The 17,740-nt window shown below is 34.9% G+C and overlaps 1 protein-coding gene across 1 annotated transcript; it reads right to left on the minus strand.

The window, feature by feature from the left end:
• Positions 1-1,581: 1,581 nt before the first annotated feature.
• AGY1 (Albino or Glassy Yellow 1) lies at positions 1,582-11,731 on the minus strand. Its single transcript, XM_086427613.1, is given in 21 exon segments — positions 1,582-1,955; positions 2,051-2,290; positions 2,882-2,999; positions 3,493-3,560; positions 3,679-3,930; positions 4,001-4,102; positions 4,282-4,350; positions 4,437-4,532; positions 4,737-4,883; positions 4,968-5,034; positions 5,240-5,273; positions 5,276-5,414; positions 5,622-5,789; positions 6,227-6,340; positions 6,435-6,548; positions 7,263-7,481; positions 8,360-8,539; positions 8,759-8,862; positions 9,849-10,055; positions 10,402-10,474; positions 11,099-11,731. Coding segments are annotated over 21 exon segments (3,051 nt in total). The 5' UTR covers positions 11,513-11,731; the 3' UTR covers positions 1,582-1,829.
• Between the last annotated feature and the right edge of the window lie 6,009 nt (positions 11,732-17,740).

A 17,740-nucleotide genomic window follows, 5' to 3' on the forward strand; every position in this document is an offset into this window, starting at 1 on the left:
AATGAATAATGTACTGAAACTGAAATTTTGTCATATTCAACGCTTGAAATGATAACTCTCCCTTCAAATTAAGCAGTTGCTTATATATGGATGGGTCTGTTATAAGTAATAATTGGTGTGCTAATAGCAACTCTCTGTATAAGTGAAATTACTATCATTCCTTTATAGGTCCACTAATAGATAGGAAGGGGGAATCTCTAATGCTAACCAAAATAACTACCATCAACTGAGCTTTGAAATACTTGATCATGGCTTGAAATCTATATTAGACTGGAAAATTCTGTAATTTTCTATTTTGTGGAACCAAGGTATTTGGGCCTCTTAGAGCACCCAACTAATATTAATAAGAGAAGGGATTCGAACTCGAGTGCTCTGCTTTCTAAGGCGTGGTCTTGGCCAACTCACCAAGCCTTGGGGGTTTCCATTTTTTGAATATTAAAATTCAATTAAAGATAATGAGTGTGAACGTGAGTAATTGCATATATATATTATATATATATATATAAATAGAAAAGGATGATCATTCATTATCAGAAAAAATGAAGGGAACCATTGCATCGAAGGTCATGTGGAATCCCGATCATCGTGGGCAGTGGGGGGGATAGGGGAAGAGTGGGAGAACAGTTAAGACTCAATATGAATAGGCCACTCGTATGTAAGCTCCCAGACTTTCTTCTTCGGGTTCCATCCGTACAGACCATCGTCCCTCACCTCTATGATACACTTGTTCTTACATCTTTGATGGTCCTTGGATTGTGTGTAAGCCGGGAAAATGAACTGTCCATCCACCTCATGCAACATCCCAAAACAGTTAGTGGGAGGGACCAGATCGTGTATTATCTCCATTATTTTGATCAAAGTTTCATTGCCTGGGTGGACCATGTACCTATCAAATTTGAATCCATTCTGACACTTGATCGCAATACTTCTGCCTGATCTCAATCGATTCCACACCACAATCTTGTCACACACACACAATTCCCATGAACCAAATAGCAAAAGCATCACAACAGCTATGATTGATGGAAAGCTCAACATTATCAGTCAGGTTTGTCTGTCTACGACCAAATTCATTTTGGCTGTTTACTTTTATATATATAGGCTAAAGATCTCTACAGTTTTCAAACGTTCTTTAAAGAAGGGTGATCAAAGAAACATGCGGTTCCAAAGAAATGGAGTTGTTAATTTGATAGGTTACGAGTTGGTGTTTTTAATGGTTTAGTTTGGATACTGTACTCCAAGGAGTTGAGTTGGGTAGCTCCCCAACAGCAACTCCCTGGAGTAAACTATCTGGATTTTTAGTGTTAGTTTGTAACTTCAAAAATACCATACCTGGGATATTAATATTAAAGACCAAATTTTACTATCAAAGAAAAGCTATAGAACGTCCATTTAGAAAGCCCATTTTTTCAAATAGGCCCATGGAAACTCTTGCAGTATAAACTGACAGGAGGGAGGGAGGCCATGGATATAAGTAAGAAACTAAACTACTTGGGCAGGAAAAGGGGGTGTTACATCTGATGAAACTGGTAGACATAATATTGCAAGAAACATTCAAGACAATTGGAGGGATTGGGGGGATGAATATGAAACATAAATTTTAAATAGCAAGGAGTGATCATTTTATTTTACATGGTGTGGTTCCCTTACATTGATACAATAGGTTTCAAGGTTTGAAATAACAAACCTTCCATTTTGCAGCTTCCAGTGAAATCTTCAGTGGTCCGTGGATGAACCTTCATTGCTATTGGTATTTCCCTTTCGAGCGCATTTTTTTTTCAAAATTTGTGAACAAATCTTGTGTAGTAGAGTACCTTGAAGCTGATAAACTAGGCAGATGCATCTGCGACACCAACCGGTTTGGGGTTGTTACTGTTACCCCTTCCATTCGAAGCGAGTTTGCTTGATTTTTCAGTTTGTTCTTGTTTCTGATCCTTCACCAGTACTGGTTGGAACTGCATGAAATGGTATTGGATGTCAGCAAACAAGCCGACTAACCTGAGTCTATTTTCTATAAGCATGCAAGTTAAATAGCTCTGTCCCAACAAACCTGGTAGATGGAATATATGACATTTCTTCTGATTTGTGCCATCATATCCAAGAAGAGGTTATAGCCTTCAAGCTTGTACTCAATAAGTGGATCTCTCTGTGCATATCCACGTAAACCCACAGCTTGCTGAACAAATTTGAGTGCTTGCAAGTGTTCTTTCCATAGCCGATCGATGTTGCTAAGAATTAGAAACCTCTCGGCTTCCTTCATCAAGCCCGGTGCTTGCTTCTCAACTATTTCCTGTACATTGAGGATCCAAACCAAACAGAAAACTCAAACAAAGTACGTACAAATGAATGAGTGGGTTTTCAGTTATTTTATAGTATAAATTCCGATGGAATCAGAGTGAAGAAACTATGGAACCACACTAATATAAAAGGACAATTCTAAAGTGCAGTGAAGGCACTTGAATTCGAAGTTCTCTTAGCCGATCAAAATCATAGTTCCAATTTCAGGGAAAAAAAGGGAAGTCTCTTCATTTGGAGTCCTCCAATAGCATGTGTTTATGAACTAGGTCGCAACCTTTTTGCAGGAACATGTAGCAGGAAAATAATGGAATTTGTCCATTTTTAATTTTATGGCATGTATATGTGTGCATACAGCTCGATGATTCTAAAGCATCAAATACAATTGACCCACTTACGACATCTCCTATACAAGAAAACGGACATTGTATAATGATTATTTGCATTGACAGAAACAATTATGGGTAGGTGCCAAAAAAAAAAAAAAAACATTTATCCAATGTTTTGATCATCCAAATGGATTTATATATTGGAAAGGAAAGGAGCGGGAGAGATCCTCCAGTACATCAAATCAAGGAAGACTGACCCTTTTCTGTAAGTATGCTTCACGGCCCCGGTAACGAAGGTAATCTTGTAACTGCTCGTAGTTTGAACCTTTGCTCACCAATAGCTCTGGTGTCAAATCAGTCAACATATAGCAATACCTGCAGTTGGGATAATGTGTTGAATTTTCGGTAGAGTTAATTATCCTTATTATATTTATGAGGAAGAGATGCTAATTCAATGGGAATTTTAAGTTGCATTTATCTTTCTTGAAAAAACATTTGCGATAGGATGGGAAGGCAGCTGCATATTTCATATAAAGTAGCCAGAGCTCAACAGTTGTGAGGGAAACCTAGAAAATGAATAAGAAAAAAAATTGAACCGAACAGATGATCCATCTATCACACGCATTGGCACAGTTCAAATTATGCCAAAGAGTTCAAAAGAAAGTCTGGAGGATTTTACAAACATCTGACAAGCCCTTTTTTTTCATTCATGGTCTTGGGTCACAAATTTCTCCATGTGTGACACCTGTATGTCGCAAACAGAGTAAAAGACTTCTCACACCCATCACCATGCAAGTATTACTCATTTTCCGATTTCACTTTAGTAAATGTGCTTGAACACTAAAAGTGAATGAAGGATGTTTCTTACTGTTGAAGTTTGGCGATGAGTTTTTCGAGATCCCAGTTTTCTTTGGGAGTATCAGGACCAATGTTTGCCTATTTATGTGAAAGAAAAAGACAAGAAATATCTCAAGAAGACTCAAAATGAAAATCATCAATGGAAAAACATTAATTTGGCCTAAATAGGTAAGAAGGTTGGTGATGATGTTATTACTTCTAAAATGTCATCCATTGTCAGTTCAGCATATTCTATAACAAGAGATTGCAGGTTGTCAGATTCAAGTGCCCGCCTTCTCTCTGTATACACACGGTCTCTTTGGCTGTTCAGGACCTCATCATACTCAAACAACTGCTTCCGGATATCAAAGAAATAGTTCTCCACCTTCCGCTGTGCCTCATCTAGTGCTTTTGTCAACATTTTGGACTCAATTGGTAGGTCTTCAACTCTGAAGGCTTTCATCAAACCCTACATTTTCCAAGTTTCAGAATTGTTTCGCCAGCATGTCTAATGAATGGTACAGAGATGAAAGATAAACCTGAATTCGGTCACCGCCAAAAATTCGAAAAATATTATCCTCGAGACTTAGGAAGAACCGGGAGCTTCCAGGATCCCCCTGTCGGCCAGTTCGACCACGCAGCTGTTACATACAAATGGAAAGATTACTTACAAAATACCATTAAAAAAAAAAAAATAAATAATAATAAAAAAGATATTTAATGGTAGAAGAGCAGAAAATATTAACCATGCTAAGTGGTTCTAGTTACTATACAAAAACTTGATACTTTCCCATATTAATAATCTAATAGCAACTTTGACCTGATTGTCAATTCGACGTGATTCATGGCGTTCTGTCCCCACTACATGAAGTCCACCTGCTAACACAACCTGTGTAGAAAGAAATAGTTATTGAAAGCATGTGCTATCTATCATAATCATTCAAAAGTGTTATTAGCCAGGATATAGAAAAGAACCTGTTTTCTTTCCTCCTCGGTGTATATCTTATATTCTTCTACAATTTCTGTAAAGGCACTCCGCAGCTTTGCTATGACTTCATCCCGAGTAGGCCCCTATAATTTGTAAAATCATATGCATTAATATTCGGAACTGTACTACAAACAGGTGGTGCATAAAATTCAAAAATAGCCCCATGTAATTCCATTCGACTTAATTGATCATAACCATTACCAAGAGAAATATACCTCCATATTTTTTATTTTTTTTATCATAAATAGCTTTAACATGGGATAGATAATCAGATAATTTAGTTTCACCTTTTCACATGAATATGAGAGCCGCTCCTCTGCTTCAAGTTCAGTCAACGACCTTTGGCCCCAACTTTTAACAGCTAACTCTACTGCTCCCTCAGCCAAAGTGACCTTCTTCTTAGATAAGTTGCATGGGAATAAACTTTCATTCACCTGAAAACTCAACAGGTGTGATGTTAAGATACCGAGAACCTTTTGTCAAAAACCTTCTTTAATTGGCCGAGATCAAAACAGAACCTTCCAATTCTTTTTGGGAGGAGGCTTCTTCACAGATACGAAGGCCCCTTCCGTTGGCTTAACGACTCTGCAAGGTTCAAGCTATTTTAGAAACATTATAGTTATGACAGTTACGGCAAATGAGAACCAATTCACTAGGTCTTTGAAAATCCAGTACAAGGAACCTTGAGCTGGCTTAACAATATAACCACTAGCCTATTGGCAAGGGAAAAATTAATCTGAATGATCAGAAATTTAGAAACAAACTAATAATGGCGAAACCAATATGATACCTTGGCATAAGCATCTCACGAAGCTTTAACCGCCCATAAATTCTGCATTACCTCCAAGGATTATATCGGTTCCACGACCTGCCATGTTGGTAGCAATTGTTACTGCTCCAAAACGGCCACTTTGTGCTACGATTTCTGCTTCCCTCTCGACATTCTCTGGTTTTGCGTTGAGAACCTTAAGATGAAAAGTAACAGTTGAATTTTCCCAAGAGCAGAAGAATTAATAAAGCAGTTGCGTATGTAAATAAAATACAAATTGTCTAGAAGAAAGAATTTATAAGAGCAATTTTCATATACAAATGTACAATGAAAACTTTATCCTTTTTATTTAAAAAAAAATACAAATCAGTCTATAATTTGAGATAGAGAAAATAGACCTTACCTCATGGGGTATTCCAGCTTCACGCAACTGTTCAGACAATGAGTCACTCTGCTCAACACTAGTTGTACCAACAAGCACAGGGCGGCCTGTCTTGTTCATTCTAGAAATCTCTACCACAACTGCCCGCCATTTTCCAGTAGTTGCCCTGAAAACTACGTCTGATTCATCCTGAAATGGAGATATAATAAGCTAAATGATTAAGTCTCCAACATGAGGCACTCAACCCATCACATATCAAGCCAGAAAATTCTCTAACCAAATGTATAAATCACCCCACATGTTTCAGCTTAAGGCTTCTAGTCCCCCGATCATAATGCTTTCAGTTAACCCTCTTTTCACCAAAAATCAAAATCAAAAAAGAAAAAGAAAAAGCTTGGGCACGAACAGTCCACAAGTCTCTCAAAAGGAACATGGAACAGAAACACCCTCTTCCCACTGTGGTGATGTTGCACTAGTTTGCTTCTATAGCTCGGATTGATTAAAAGGATGCTAAGTTTCTCAGATTATGTGTCTATTTATTTTTATTTTTTTCACTTTTATTATTTATCTGAAACCCAACGCAAACAAGATGCTCTCCAAGAGAATGGAAGAACTCTAGTACATACCTTCCTTATCATGGGTTTGTTTGTAGGCACAATTGTGACTTTAAGCTTGTATATGCTCTCAAATTCTGTGCTTTCAGTTGCTGCAGTGCCAGTCATACCACAAAGTTTGGGAAACTGTATCATTAATAAAAACCAACACCATAAATTTAGGTGAAATTTTTTTTCCAAGCGATGAGTCACTTAATGATAAAGGATACAGTGTTCCCACCTGAAGAAAGAAGTTCTGGTAACTGATTGACGCCAGTGTTACAGTTTCATTTTGAATGGGCAAGCCTTCTTTTGCTTCAACTGCCTGGTGAAGTCCATCACTCCATCGTCTCCCCTGCCAGAATACATAAATGACAAAGGACATGAGAATTCCTCCTTAATACCCCAACATATATATATGGGTGGCATTCAGAGGCCCTAAAGAGAGCCAAACATTTTTTCAATGTATGGGTTAGAAGTTTCGGAATGCGCTGATTTTTTTGTGAGGATGATCTCTATGATCTCAATCTCTATGATGAGGGGATCATCCTCACCAAAAATCAGCCCATTCCAAAACTTCTAACCCCATCAAAAGTGATTTACAAAAATCGGAAGGTCCACGATTCTTCAGAATGGGCTGATTTTTGGTGAGGATGATCTCTTCACCATAGAGATCACCCTCACAAAAAATCAGCCTATTCCAAAACTTCTAGCCCCTATTTTGAAAAATGTTTGGCACAATGTTTGGCTCTCTTTAGGGCCTCCGAACGCTTCCCTATATATAAAGATATAGCTATATCCGATTAATTTTTAACAAATTAGTATCCGCAATTTGTGAGGGTCGTTCTAGCTATATAAGAAATCGTTGATTAATAATAAGATAAGTGAATTACTTCCGTAACTCCATAGATTTATTGAATCGGTTACTATTCCTGAATATCAAAAAAGAGATAAAAATCACTGGGGATAGTATATATATATATATAGGTAGTATGGGTAGGGGGAGAGAACCCGAAAGGAATCTGTCTGGAAAGAGAGAAAGAGCACAAAAGAAGCCAAAGACACTAACCTGCATGACTCGGCCAGTAAATTCATCCACAATAAAGACCTCTTTGCCACGGACAATGTAGTTTACATCTCTAAGAAAGAGTTCCTTCGCTTTTATTGCGTTCAGAACATACGAAGCCCACTGTTCTCGAGGATCATATAGATCTTTTACATCCAATATTTCTTCAGCATCCTCATAACCCTGTTCTGTTAATAAAACAGTTTTCTGCTTCTCATCAACCTGAAAAAGTTAACACAAATAATAATAAAAAAGAGTAAAGAGCTCTTTTTCTCTCTTCAGATTTTAGTTGACCAACAATATCTTCTTCTAGTCACTGGCAACCAATAAGTGGTTTGCAGCAACTAAAAACACAAAATTCTGTGCCCTTCATGTTATACAGACTACAACACACAAGAGTAACGTTTTGATGTGGATGATTTAAATGGAAGAGCACCACCTGTACATTATAAGTGGAAGAATTCCAGCTTTCTGATCTATTGACTACTTTCCTAATAGTGAACTACTATTGTCAGCCTCCCAACTTTAATTTTTGCCTCTTGCATAGACAATTAAAAGCATTGATCAATATGATATAATGGTCTGTGTGGACTACCAACTTGGCTTTGTCCAATCAAATATTAGACTTTTCATGAGAAGGGCGAGTCCCAGAAGATTCAAATTTAAAAAAATGGGGGAGGGGCATTAGTTTCCATAGTAAAGTTTGCTTCTACTGTGCTGTCCAAAGACTCTAAATACGCCAATTACCATATTCTGCATACTAAATATGCCATAAGGCTATGATTTATCCTTGTAGTGTTCTACGAATTGAACACCACTGATGTGTAGGCTGGCCATGTGTATAGTACTAAGGAAATTAACTTCTGTATCAGTCATAGATACAGAATTGTGACCATTTCTTTATTTTTTTTAAACTTTAAGGAAGGAAAACATTCAGAAGGTGAGAATGAAAACACTGACCATCAAGTAAAGGCCTTCAAGAAGAATCTCCTTACAAATTTTAATTATATCAAATAGCAAGATGGGTACAGTAACCATATGCAAACAAGATGATTGAGTTCATAAAGCACAGATTATTTAGCAGTAGTTTCATTTCTTACAGTGTAATGAAGATCTCGCTCAAAAGCCGCAGCCATTTTTGCAGCTTTGTAGTACCTTTCACTAGGTTTCTCTGCAGGGCCTGAGATGATGAGTGGAGTTCTTGCTTCATCAATAAGAATAGAATCAACCTCATCGATCACACAGTAATTGAAACCCCTTACGACAAGCTCCTCAACACTCTGTAAATACCAAATAAAAAATCTATCAGATAAGTTTTTGAGAAGCAGAAGAAAATCCAAGGCATGCAGCAATGTTTATGTCGAATCACCTATTGTGATCAAATACATCATTATGTACAAAATAGAACGAAATTAAAAAATGATAATATTAATAGCTTAACAAGTATCTGTAATACAATAAGAATTAAAAGACTAACAGGAAAAGCAAAATTTACTTTCCGTGGCAAGATTATCTCTCAAGTAATCAAAACCAAGCTCACTATTGGTGACATATGTGATGTCACATAAGTAATTTTCCCTCCTTTGCTCACTTGACATATTCTCTGTCAACAAAAACATTTCATTGTTAGATCACAGTTGCAACTTGAATTTAAGAATTAACACTAAAAAAGAAACAAAATGTATCCCCTGACTTGGTCCCCATGGAGGTGTGCAAATGCATCGATTTGAATGCTGAAGGGAATTGACTAAACTACAGGTAACGATATGATGACATGAAAATTGGTAGGAGTCTGATGAGTTAAAAGAAAAGAGGGGAGATGATAAATCTAGATGGAGGAGATCAAAAGAGTTTATTGTTTATAAAGAGGACAGTAGACTAGATCAAGTGAGCACGAGGCAGTTCAATAACAATCACTATTATTCTGCATGTCAAGCTCATTTCATTAGTTAATCTTATTGTGGTAGATAAGATCAATATAGAAAAGTCCAGGGAAATAGAGGAGAAAAATAAGAAATTTGAGAGTTAAAAGAAGAACTCTATGAAACTAAAAAAGAAAATGAGAAAAAAAAAAACTTGCCAAATGTTTCACTTCTGGCCCCCTCTAGACACATACATTGTAAATGTTTAAAAAAAATATCTGAGAGTTGATGAAGAAGTAACTCAACCAAAATTTGAGCCAAGTTTATCAGCTCAAAGATTGCTTAATCAAAAGTCAGAAATCATTTAAAAACTCATACAAATCCTTTGCAAAAGAAGCTGATAAACCTTTACAGTATTATGTGGTGATCTTGATCTTATAGATGACAAACACTATTAAAATTAGTAGTTAGTAGATATGAAACAACTTGGGCATAGAAAAATAGGAGTGTTAAATTAAATAAAAACGATAATAATCTAAATTTAACAAGTCATAAAATCAGCTTCAAAACTAATAAAAAATATCAAAATTGTTTAAAAGGTGACAGTGGCTCCGTTCAAAATTCAAGTGATTACAGGTGAGTCTAGATATGTTGAAAAAAGATCCCATGTAAGAGCATGACAAAAGAAATATGATAAAGCATATAAATATAGAAGGGTGAGACATACGTTGGATTAGGCCAACCTGCAGTCCAAGAAATCGGGGAACTTGACCAACCCACTCGCAATCACGTCGGGCAAGGTAATCATTGACAGTAACAACGTGAACTCCCTTCCCACTTAATGCATTCAAATAAGCTGGCAAGATAGCAACAAGCGTCTTTCCTTCTCCAGTCCTCATTTCGGCTATTTCTCCTTTATGAAGAACCATGCCACCTAAATGACCAATAATAATGAAAATTAAGCATATCAGGTTACAAAAAAAAAAAAAAAAAAGGAAAGAAATCGGAATGCTCCATATCTAGTGAATATAGAATCCACATATTCAACAATATTCTCATGAACTAATATCCTAATTCCTATGGTGTAAATTACAGGGAATTCCCCCTTTCAATTATGTATCATTTTTTTTAATGTATACTTCTTGCTTGGTTAGAACCAATAAAAAAAAAAAGTATACCCCATCACTTACGTGTCATTTACAGTCTAGTCATTAGAAGGGGGACTCTAATCTCATAGATATCCAACAGAATAAGTGAAGCACAAATCCAATGAAATATACCTATTAGTTGTACATCAAAAGGACGAAGGCCCAAAACCCTTTTCGAAGCCTCTCTTACAACAGCGAATGCTTCCTGCCAATAAAGGTTTTTCTTTGGTAAGGGAAAGCATATAATTATTCTTACACTGAGATGCACAACAGAAAACATGACTAAGAAAATGCCAGAAACTGCTGACTAAAAAATTAAAACAATATACAACCTTGTGAAATTCAAATAAATGAAACAAAATCTTCACGACATTTTGAAAGCTAAAATGAAATTAAACCAAATTTTCATGACATTACAATAAATTGATCGATCATCCGCAGAAATTTAAATGGGTCTAAATGCTTTGGTCCACACGGTTTGACGAGTAATGCAGTTTATGCTCAAAGGATAATGGAATGGTGAAGAAGGAATCCGCTTATTATCACACCATGGTAATTAAACGTGACCGAGCCAACTATTCAGCCAGTGGCATGTCTACTGGAAACTCATACATATGAATGACACTTTTGATTCTCAGTCATCCTTCACAGCAGTTTCAATTCAACATCATCAAAGAAAACAATTAACATCTGATTTTAAACCCTTTTTACGCAGCTCGAATGATCAATTACAAAGAAAATTTGCAAGCTTGATCAAACTGAAATAAAACCATAATTCCAGCAAAAATATATCAATACATAATTGACACAGAAAATAATCAAAACTTACAGGTAACAGAGAATCTAACGAATCTCCCCGACGAGCTCTTTCCCTCAAAATGGAAGTTCTCTCCCTCAATTCCAAATCCGACAATTGCGACATCTCTGCTTCCATACCATTAATCAAACTAACAGTTCCAGCATATTGTTGCCTTGAGGTCTCCCCAGTATCAGTCCCCTTGAAAATCCCACCAAGAAGACCTCCTAAAGATGCCACTGGGCGCAACCTTCGGTCCCTCAAACTACCAAGTTTGGCTGTTTTCGCCCCAAATTCGCACAATTGGCCGGGTTTTTTCCCAAAAAAATAGGTACCCATATCGATTTTCGGGAAGTAATTGCTTTGGGAGAGAAGAAATTTGGAAGAACAAGGGGAAACAGGTGTGCAGTTCTTCAGAGCATGCGAACCAAATGATTTTGCCGCCATTTTTTTTTTTTTTTTTTTGTGGAAAATAAGAAATGGGTAGGTTGGGGATGGACTGAAATTAGAGGTTCTACCAACTAAAAGACATAAATTTGAATAATTTATCGGGTTTCAGCGGTTCAGAATTCAAATTCTTCACTTTAGTTACTACTTCCTTCTCCTGTTTCTGCTCAGAGGATCTGTCTGTGGAGGGAAGGAGAGTCGAATCTCGGAAAGATAAGGTGAGTGGATGGATTCTTATGGCTTTTGTAGAGTTTGTAGATGGTTAATTACTGTCTAGTGTCCCAAAATAAATGAGATTGTTTTGGTATCTCTAGGTTCGATGCGAATTCCCCCTCATAGGCAAATCAATTTCTGGTCCACATAATTCTTGTAAGAGTCCCACTAACCTTACTAACGTCCTTGGGCCCACCGTGTGATATCCCAAAACATGATCCCATGTCTTCGGGTTGTTGAGGACTAAATTCTATAAACTTTGAAAAAAAAAATTTAATTAATTAATTTTTCATTGTTGAATTTTAATTTTAAGTTTTGGAGAGAGGTAAAAATTCTATAACTGTCCATTTTCAAAACCTTGAATCGAGTTCAAAAGAATTGCTTTTCAAATTTTTTAATTTTTGGATCATAGTTTTTCGATGAAGAGAGCTGTGGTGTTGGATTGCTAATGTGATAATCCATTTGAGCTAAACGACTCTTAGTAAGACTTAAAATCTTTACCAAGGTTTGGATGATCAAATGAAAATCAATTAGTGTTGTGTATGCGAACACCTTAATAAAACTCACTTGATAATTTAATTAAATATTTTTTATGTTATATTTTTCAAAATCTTATTTCATAATGGAAATAGAGAATAAGCTTCACCAAAAAAAAAAAAAAAAATTAATCATACAAAAAAGAGTAAGAACATAATACCTATAACACGAGATTTTACGTGATTCACTCGAAGACTATGTCCATAGATGTATTAAATTGTGAAAATGAGGTAAATCAATATAATAAATCACTTCTATCACTTAGCTTCACCTTCTTCTATATCTCAATCTTTTTAAATCTCTCAACCGCCCTTCTCTTGTTTTCTCTCTTTCTCTATTCTCTCTTCTCTATTCTCTCTTCTAGAAAAGATTTTGACTTGCAAAAAAATATATATATATATTTTTTAAGACATATTATATAAGTGGGTTACTTACATAAATTACAAGTCTAAATCAAAACTATTTTGAATTAACCCAAAAACACTCAAACACACACACTTGGGATCAGGTTTAATTGATTTTAAGTCATACTTCAACGATTAGATCATTATAATGTTCTTTCTAATATGCTTGATAAGTATTCTATAATCTCATTATGTGGGTTTGTAATGGATAGGGGTCTAACTTGATTTCGTTCGGAGTCAAATAAAAATCAAACTGACCTAAATAGGTTCCACTAAACAAATGATCCTTCATCAGATTTCTAAAGCTTAAGCTACCACCGTAAATGTACCGTACAAAGTACACAAGTCAAGGTGAGCCTTACCCAATCAAACTTTATGCACCTGATCATAGAAAAAATGAAAATATATGTGCTTGTATTTATAGTTGTATAGTACTAATTATACAAATAATGTTTAGAGAATAAAGAAAATCCTAAATCCTCAAATTAATTTGAGAGTATGTAATATGTATGCATTATTAAGAGGGACTTATCACTTAAATTGAAGTTAAGAGATATAATGAGAATGATTTTAAAGTATTCTCATGTATCGGATACATCTTTAATTTAGCGTTGTATTCTTCCAACACTTAATGGGTTGGAATGTGCTGACCCATAAAAAATACTCATGAAAAGACACGAAATCCGAATATTCAAAAAGAATTGTGATAATATGACATATGCCCCCATTACAGAACCGTGGATCATTTTGCCTTGGGATACACCAAAAAAAAAGATTTATAATTTTGCAAATCCCGAGGCAAATGATCTAAGATTCTGTGATGGGGTCGTATGTCAGAAAATCATAATTCAAGTATAGAATTTATCCTAGAGACATGTAATAATCCGGAGATATCTGTAATAATTGCCAATGGTAGGCTCTTTCTACAAATGAAATCCAATTTATTATTATTGTTATTGTTTATTTTCCAAGCAAACTTCTATGAGTTATATTTACATTTATCACATGTGGGCATGTGCTCCTGTCATTGAATTTTATAAACGGGATTCTCACTGTGATTGCCATCAAGAATGGCAACATAAAAGCATTCAACATCTAATAGTTCTAAAGGCTCTACCCCATATATACTCTTATTACTTCACATGTTCATGGAGAGTGGGTCCCACAATCTTTGCCTATTTATTTCAAGACTCATATTCTTGGGCTGTGATTTTGTAAGTCTAGTTGATTGGAGTTATGTTCCTCAATATTGATTATTTACCTAACTTGTGAAGTGACATGGATAAGTGAAAAAAATTTAGGAAAATTTGTAATAAATGATAAATGAAGATAAAGTCAATTGAGATGATCTGAGAGTAAGTTCAACGAAGTTAGATTATAACTACAATTAGAAAGAACATACATGTTGAAAGGGTCTCAAACCATGAAAGGACCTAAAACTAATATATATCCAAATGGTAAAATAAAATCAACCACTTTTAATAAGAGTCGTGATAATCTAACACTCTTTTTTCAAACGCCCCCTTCACAGAACAATAAATCATTTACTTCGGAATACACAAGAAAAAAATTATGATTCTGTAACTGTCAAGTCAAGAAGTGTATGGGGGACGTCAAATCTCAGATGTGGGAATACTTTCTATATATCTTACCAACTTGCTAAGTTGGCATCTTCACATTTTTTATAAAAAAATATATGACTCTAAACAAGATTCGTTTTGCTTTCGACTCAAGTATCTTTTTTGCTTAACCTTAATTCCAAAAAAAAAAAAAATTAACCCTTAAAGACTCCAAAATGTTTGATACAATTATTCCATCATAATAATTATGAAATCTATCTCAAGTAAAGAAGGTAGGTTTCATTGAAGACAATAGGTCTTGTATTCATTTGATTTGAATTATTTTTTTTTTTCTAAAAACATAGAACGTGTTAGATTCTCTATTTCAACCAATTAAATGGTGTAATTTTGAAAGAGAAAGCTGGAAAGTTATATCTCGAACTGTCACACTTTAATTTATAATAATAATTGTGACGTAGAAATAGTTTAGTGGTGCAGTTTTTTTTTTTTTTTTTGTACTCCTGAGCTGACCCCTAATCTTCCTCTCTAACATTAGCCACATACTGGGCCCACTAAAATCAGTGATGCTGATCTAAAATGGTCAAATTCACCTGTTAGAAATCACTACTGAGGGTATATCATGGCCCAGTGGACACCAAATAATGTGCCACATGGCGTGTCAAGGAGAGGACTCCAACTGGCATGAGCACATGATCCGCATTCATAAAGATAAGGGTTAGGTGACTTGGAGTTGTTAATTTGGGATTTTATAAACAAATAAGGGTTAGGTGGGCCTATCTAACCAATATTGATAGACATCTGTTGGTTATTAATAAATATTTTCAATCGAAATGTATTCTAATATATAATACACTTGATTATTCTCATTAACTATGTATTATGTGTATAATGGTAGTCCCCGGTTTTCTTCATTCCTTCTTGGATCTTGTGGCAATGTTGCTGGTATTCCTTGATCCAGGATGTTTTATGAAATAAATAAATCCCCCTATGACCGGATCAGCGAGTAATTCAATAGAGTTTCGACTTGGAAATGTGTAGATCGCGTTTACCTTTTCTTTCATTCTTACTTATTTATAAAATTAAGCTCGATGATTCTTACATATTATTAGTAGTTTAATAATATGGGGAACGTGAAAATTTATCGAGATATTTACGAAAAAGTGATCAACTTTTGACGAATTTACGTTGTTCATTTTAATTATCAAAACGTGAACGATAACAAATTCAGAAGTTTTTAAAGTGACTATTTCACTGGTTTAAAGTGACAAATTTTTTTTTTTTTAACGAAAACATGATTGTTCACGTTTTGGTAATTAAAATGAACAGTGACTCAATTCATAAATAACTCATTTTTAACTTACAAAATAGTAATTCATCCAAATTTCTCTACCATGTGAATCACGATATTCCAATTCAAATGGCCTTTTGATAAGTGTACAAGTCTAATAAATGGATTATTATCTTATCAGCTTACAGAGTGTAGGATAAGATTATCACACCCATAAGGTGATTTGATTTCTTATCCTTAATTTTCTCTGGATCACCCTTCACTATATATATTATCTTCTCAATTTTCGATCATCATCTTGATCATTGATGGTACCCTCTCCATGATATTATTCCATTTTTCTTTCACTTCCAAACCCATCTTGTTTTCCAATCAAAACAATTTGAATTAGAATAGAGTACCAATCCATGTGATGGATCACAGGAAATTTTGTTGTTATTAGCCATTCTTATATATCATGGACCACAATATGATTTTTACAGCCTTATTTTACTACCATAATTGTGAAACAACATCTCATAAGTACAATGTCTTGAAACATGTATAATTTCATTTTATTTTTTTATTTTTATTTTCAAAATACATTATAGAGAACTCCATTATTTCAATGGGTACCACTTGATTTAAATCCTACTAACTTCAAAATATTAACTTTGACTGGATGATCTGAATCAGTCAAACACTTGATTACTTTTGCCTGATTGAGATAACAATCTAGTTGATAATCAATAATTTAGAAAAGAATCTACGGATCGAATGGTGGGTTGTGTCCTTTTAATATGATAGTTAAACAGTTATTTTCAACAATAATCCCTTATTTGGTTTGAAGCGCATTGGATCCAAAACTGGGAAACCTTCTTTTCATGCCACGACAAGGTACTTGCATGTATTTTTCTTGTTCTGCTGCAGACTCTGTCCCCTCCTTTTTCATCATTTTTTTTTTATATTATTTTTTTCCATTTTAGTGACTAAACTGCCCTTATTGTTTCGTCTAAATTGTGTAAATGAAAAGTCTCTACCTAAAATGACTGATTTACCCCTCATTTTCAGTCTCCATCTACTGTGGGTCATTCAAATGTAACTTTAATAACGGCTTTTAACGGTTGGTAACTGTTATTGTCGTTCTACCGGATACGGTGACATTAACGGTAAAATTTGATATAATAATACCCTTAGATTAACTATTTTTAAAGATGAAGGAGCCAACTAGGTTAAATGGTAAAGTTATACGTGATTATACCATAGACTCGCAGATAACTAACGAGCGTTGGGCATAGTGACCAAGGTATATCTCCAAAATGAAGATATCTTGAGTTTAAGTCTCACCCCGGTTGACTAGTCACAGGGAGTTATCCTTATCCGGTATGTGTGATTTGTGGAATATTACTTGCACTTGAGGGATTTGGGAGAGATTTAGCCTTGCCCCTACTAGTTGGGCCTACGGGTTCAGAACCCCCCGTCATCATCAAAAGAAAAAATACCATAAACCCAGGTTCAATTTCAATCATCACCGAGTTATCAATCTCATTAAAAATGAATTTACTCAACAAAGAAGAATAATAAGAAGCTATTGTTCAAATCATGGATTGCATCATAGATTTTTGTAAAGTTACAAAGTTGCTTGTTCGGTGGTTCAATGTGTATAACTTGCAATTTATTGCATTTTATGAAATTGAAGAAAATTAGCCTAATTTGATTCACAACGATTTTAGGGAATCATGTAGGAAGACCTCATTGGGGTGACTCTACCAGTAGAAAATCTCCTGACAATCAAGCAAAATTAGTTTTTACAAAAAAAATTACATACCTTTATGCTATCGAGTTAGGCTTCTTTTATAACATTTTTTCTTTCCATGCATGATTCCCCCATAATGACCCTTGTATTATAGAGTTAATGGAGCATATTCAGATTCACTCCCCATGATCTCCTCTTAATAGTGGGAGACAATTTTGCAATTCATTTCCAACAATCCAAATTCCTTCTATTTATAATTGATTCATTGTTGTCATAAAAATTTATTCAGATCATGAGTGAATATTCATTTGAATACACGGTGTGAATGATTTGATTATTTTTCAAGTGTACATTTACAATGTAGTGGGATTTTATCACTCCACAATGTTCCATTATATATTTTGGGTTAAGATGGAGAAATATAAAAATTCTAAATAATAAATAAGAACCATGATAATATGATGCTCCCCA

This window comes from Akebia trifoliata, chromosome 16, assembly GCF_017979445.1.
Source record: "Akebia trifoliata isolate Shusen 1 chromosome 16, ASM1797944v1, whole genome shotgun sequence".
In the NCBI taxonomy this organism is placed as follows: domain Eukaryota; kingdom Viridiplantae; phylum Streptophyta; class Magnoliopsida; order Ranunculales; family Lardizabalaceae; genus Akebia; species Akebia trifoliata.